The 5,444-nt window shown below is 42.5% G+C and overlaps 1 protein-coding gene across 1 annotated transcript in view; it reads left to right on the top strand.

The window, feature by feature from the left end:
* Nucleotides 1-5,444, top strand: part of LOC101847555 (proline-rich protein 36-like) — a 182,200-nt gene that overhangs the window by 85,671 nt on the left and 91,085 nt on the right. The window contains exon 3 of the mRNA XM_013091320.1: nucleotides 4,245-4,338. Within this exon, the coding sequence (XP_012946774.1) occupies nucleotides 4,245-4,338 (94 nt within the window). The remainder of the gene's footprint in view (nucleotides 1-4,244; nucleotides 4,339-5,444) is intronic.

The raw sequence follows: 5,444 nt of genomic DNA on the forward strand, positions 1-5,444 counted from the left end.
ACACACACACACACACACACACACACACACACACACACACACACACACACATACACACACACTCACGCACACTAATACAAACACACACACGCACACTAATACAAACACACAAAAACACCCACACGCCCATCCACACACCCCCACACACCCCCACACACCCCCACACGCAAACTCACACGTGCAGGCACACACAAACAGATAGACGGTTACAAATACGGAAATGCAACCACACACACGCACACACGTATTTGTTTTAGTAAGTACGGCACTTGCAACACAATAAGGTCATATAAGCGCCGAAGATTAGAGGTGTTACAAGACAGTTACAAACACAAAAAAGAAGGAGGGGAGATACAGTCGATGGATGTTTGATCGGAAAGAAGAAGCAAACCACACCAGAGCACCCGCCTACCACACACAGGCACACACGTAGGAAAGTCACCCATACAAGGCACCCCCCCTCCCCCACCCGAACTACTGGTACCATTAAACTATTCCAGTCTTTGGGGTGAACTGCCAAAACCGAGCTGCCTACTGAATGCTTTCTGGGAAACATTATCTTGGCAAAACATTTCAAGGCAAGCTATTAAAAAACCCAACAACAACAACAACAACAACAACAACAACAACAACAACAGCAACAACAGCAACAACAGCAATAACAAAAATCAACAACAAAAAACCCACCCAAACCACATAATTTCATCCTACTGTCCAGTCAAAGTATAGTTTATTCCTTTCTGATTAGCCCCCCTCTCCCCCCCCCTCTCTCTCTCTCTCTCTCTCTCTCTCTCTCTCTCTCTCTCTCTCTCTCTCTCTCTCTCTCTCTCTCTCTCTCTCTCTCTCTCTCTCTCTCTGTCTATCTCTCTTTCATTCACTAATTTCATTCCCTCTCTCTTTTCACCCCCCACCCCTGTCTGTTTTTCTGTCTCTGTATCTCTCTGTCTCTTTCTCTCTCTCTCTCTCTCTCTCTCTCTCTCTCTCTCTCTCTCTCTCTCTCTCTCTCTCTCTCTCTCTCTCTCTCTCTCTCTCTCTCCCTGTCTGTCTCTTTCATTCACTCATTTCATTCTTTTCTTTTTTCACCCCACCCCCACCCCTTTCAAGCACACACACACACACCTTGTTGTTTTTTCAAACTTCATGAACCCTCGTTCACTGATTTTTCGTTCACGGATTGAACTCACGTTAATGACATTGGTCAAACTCCACTTTGCCCGTCAATTGTGTCAGTGTCTTCGTTCTCTGCACTACAGCTAGCGTCTAGATCTACACTCTAGCTTTCGATACACTTCATCTTCAAGAATTAGCATCATGGCAACAGTAAGTAATTTTGTTGTGTACATTTCTAGACTATCTATATTAATTTGGTCGCTTTTAAGCACAAGGGGGCTATCCCGAAAAAGGCTGTTTTGAGAAAATCGAAAGTAAAGTTTTTGCCCCTTGTTCAGTTTCTTTAAAAGACAATGAGACTTCTCTCTATAACCAAACAAACATACACACCAATGAAACCAAACTTCTCCTATAAGTAGGGCAAAGTCACAGAATTATACGCTTAGTGTAGAACTCTGTGGGCAAAGTCCACTTTTAGTGTCGGTCAAAATTTCTGGAAAACCCCCGAAATCTGGATTAGCCCGCTTGTCCTTAAAAGCGACCATCTAAACTTAGATCTAGATTATTATTTCTTGTGGCCAGTCAAACACAAGGAGCTGATACATGTATTGAAAGTAAACATTTACAATAATATGAAAAAAAGTATTAGGTGTATTTTTGGTCTTACCAAACTGGACTTTTCTAGTCGTTGCCTTATTGTGGAGATAAAATTTAAATTGTTAAAGTGGCCAAAATGCTGATCTTGAGTTCTTTATTGTAGTCATGTATCCCTGCCTTAGTAAACTCAGCATGCCTCAGTAATCCTCCCCCCCCCCGGCCTCCCCCTCCTCTCTCGGTTGCATAAATCTAGAATCTAGACCTAATTGTTTTGCATCTCAAGATTTATGGCTGAATTCCAGTACTAGTGTAAATATAGTAGGCCAATGACTTTCAGTTGATGTTAATGCACCTATCATTTCTTTCATCGAAAGGGGGCCCAGCTAGCAATAGAATAATTAATGTCTAACTCTGACGTTTTCCACATGTTTGAATCTCTCCCATGTACGTTCACTGAAATCTGTCTGTTCGTCCTTTTAGCATGATGATGATAATATGGCCGTGTGCAGTTGCGCGCTCCGACAAACTCTTGCTAAAACACGACTGATCCTAGATTGGTTGCGGTGAAACCTATTGGAACTTAAATTACCAAAATTGAGTAGATAGTGCCGTAAAACACCTACTCAATCAATCAATCAATCACTGAAATCTGCTGCAGCGATTGCTGATTAGGTGCTTCCTTGTCACAAGCAGAAGTCTCGATTCTGATTCCTGACAGGGAAGAATGTTTATCCAGTACCTCGAACTTTCTGCTGGGATGTTGTATCCATAATTGAGTCGATAGTGCCGTAAAACATCTACTCCATCAATCAATCATATTGTATCCCTCTCAGCCCAGGCTGGCCCGGGTATAAATTGTATCGACAGGGGTTTTTGAAGCGTCTGTATCTAAAAATAAAGAAAATGTAGGCTACTTTCAGCACTAGCTATCTAATTGCAGTTTTATTTTATCTTGCTGATCGGGGAGTGACAGGCTATTTCTTGCCTGCAGTTGCTGGGAGAAAAATGCTGAGCTCGATGAGACGTCAAGCTTGTGTGTGTTTCTGAGGGACACAGTTTCCGGGTCGAAATCTATCACCTGATTTTTTAAAAGGCACATCTTCAAATCATGATTCTTGCCATGTTTTTGTGGTTAAACAGTAGGCCTATTTATAGTTCAACTATTCTATTAGGCCTATTTATAGTTCAACTATTCTATTAGGCCTATTTATAGTTCAACTCTTCAATTAGGCCTATTCATAGTTCAACTAGTCAATTAGGCCTATTTATAGTTAAACTATTCTATTAGGCCTATTTATAGTTCAACTAGTCAATTAGGCCTATTTATAGTTCAACTAGTCAATTAGGCCTATTTATAGTTCAACAATTCAGTTAAGATTGACTTACGGTACAGCGAGAAACTAAGAGTGGGAAACATAAATTTGCCCCCCCCCCCTCCCTTTTTCTGCCAATCCCCTCCCATCAAGATTCCAACACATACGCACAAATTGTTAAGCTGTTAAAAAAAGTTCGATTCAACCAAGCTTTCTCAAAGAGCTAATTAAACGGTGCATCTTTGAACAGGAACTAGAACCAAAGCCTACAAACATCTTTGTTCACATAAAAAACGAACATTTATTTTGCACGTGCATACGTATACTTACTAAGCTCCCAGTGACTGGTGGCCTTGTGGGTAGGCCTAGGCTACCGTACTCGTAATCGTAAGATTGCGGCCTCGGGGTTCGAGCCTCAGCTCGGTCCGACGTTGTGTCCTTGGGAAAGTACTTTACACGAACTTCCCACTTGGTTCGGTCCTATCGGAGACTGACGTTAAACTAGGTCCCGCCCCTGGAATAACCTAATAGTGTTGATAGGGGCGTTAAAGTCATAATATTTCATACCCAAGTGACTGATGAACATGTGCATGCTTAAAGCTAGTAGATAAAGGGGAAAGTCCGTTACATACTGTCATATAAGTGAAAGGGGTGATGTATAGGTGAGGAGAGAGAGACAGAGAGAGAGAGAGAGAGATACCCAAGTGACTGATGAGCATGTGCATGCTTAAAGCTAGTAGATAAAGGGGAAAGTCCGTTACATACTGTCATATAAGTGAAAGGGGTGATGTATAGGTGCGGAGAGAGAGACAGAGAGAGACAGAGAGAGAGAGAGAGACAGAGAGAGAGAGAGAGTGAGAGACAGAGAGTGAGAGACAGAGAGTGAGAGACAGAGAGTGAAAGACAGAGAGTGTGAGAGTGAGAGACAGAGAGTGAGAGAGTGAGAGTGAGAGCAAGAGAGGGAGGGGGGGGGGAGGGATGTAATACATAGAAGTTTTAAGAATGAATCCATACACATTCATCCAAACAAAAAAGTCTGTAACATCCTTCTGCTTTAGAACTACCAGATTTGTGTTGATGGGGGGCTAAAAACATTTACAATTACGTTTATCGTATAAAAGACCTACCCATTTTTTCAACATATTGTCATTCTCATTTTGCCATTTTGTAAAAGGAGCTGATAAGTTATGATCTGTTCTTAATTGTTCTTAAATCTTTTTTCAGTTCGGAAGATGTCAGGAATTGACCCTGGTTAGCCAGCGGAGGAGACTCTGCAAAAGGAAGAGAATACAGACTCAGCCCTACTGCAGGCAGCACAGTAAGACTCTTTGATATTCTCATGGGTTTTTTTAAAGCTGGATATTTCAATTGTTTGATACATTTCTTAACATGTCTCTCTCTCTCTCTCTCTCTCTCTCTCTCTCTCTCTCTCTCTCTCTCTCTGTGTGTGTGTGTGTATTTAGGCGTGGGGGAAGAGAGGTGTGTGTGAGATAGGGGCGGTGGTGGATTGGGGAAGGGGCAGGGATAGTTTTTTCTTGAAACCAAAATGATATATTTTGCCTCCAGAGAACTGACATTTTGTGGCATCCTAGGGCGATTTACTTCTCACGCTATCTTTCCCTTTTTCTAAGCCACCATTTTTCTTTTGGCTGCAGTCATCAAAACAAAACTGAAACATCGCGTAAACAAACACATGCACACGCTCACGCGCCCGCACACACACAAACACATACACGAACACACACACACACACACGAACACACACAAACACACGCATGAACACACGCACGAACACACACACGAACACACACACGAACACACACACATACACATACATACACACATACACACACACACACACACATACACACACATACAAACACATACGCACACATACGCACACATACGCACACATACGCACACATACGCACACATACGCACACACATACACACGCATACACATACACGCACACACATACACACACGCGCACACACATACACACACATGCACACACATACACACACATGCACACACATGCACACACATACACACACATACACACACATACACACACACACATACACACACATACACACACACACATACACACACATACACACACATACACACACATACACACACATACACATACACACACATACACACACATACACACACATACACACACATACACACACACACACATACACACACATACACACACTCGCACACACACGCACACACTCGCACACACACGCACACACATATACACACACATACACACACATACACACACACGCACACGCATGCAAACACACATACACACACGCACACACATGCACACACACACACACACACACACACACACACACATATATACACACATACACACACATACACACACACGCATTCACACAAACAAA

Source organism: Aplysia californica, unplaced genomic scaffold, assembly GCF_000002075.1.
Source record: "Aplysia californica isolate F4 #8 unplaced genomic scaffold, AplCal3.0 scaffold00033, whole genome shotgun sequence".
Taxonomy (NCBI): Eukaryota; Metazoa; Mollusca; class Gastropoda; order Aplysiida; family Aplysiidae; genus Aplysia; species Aplysia californica.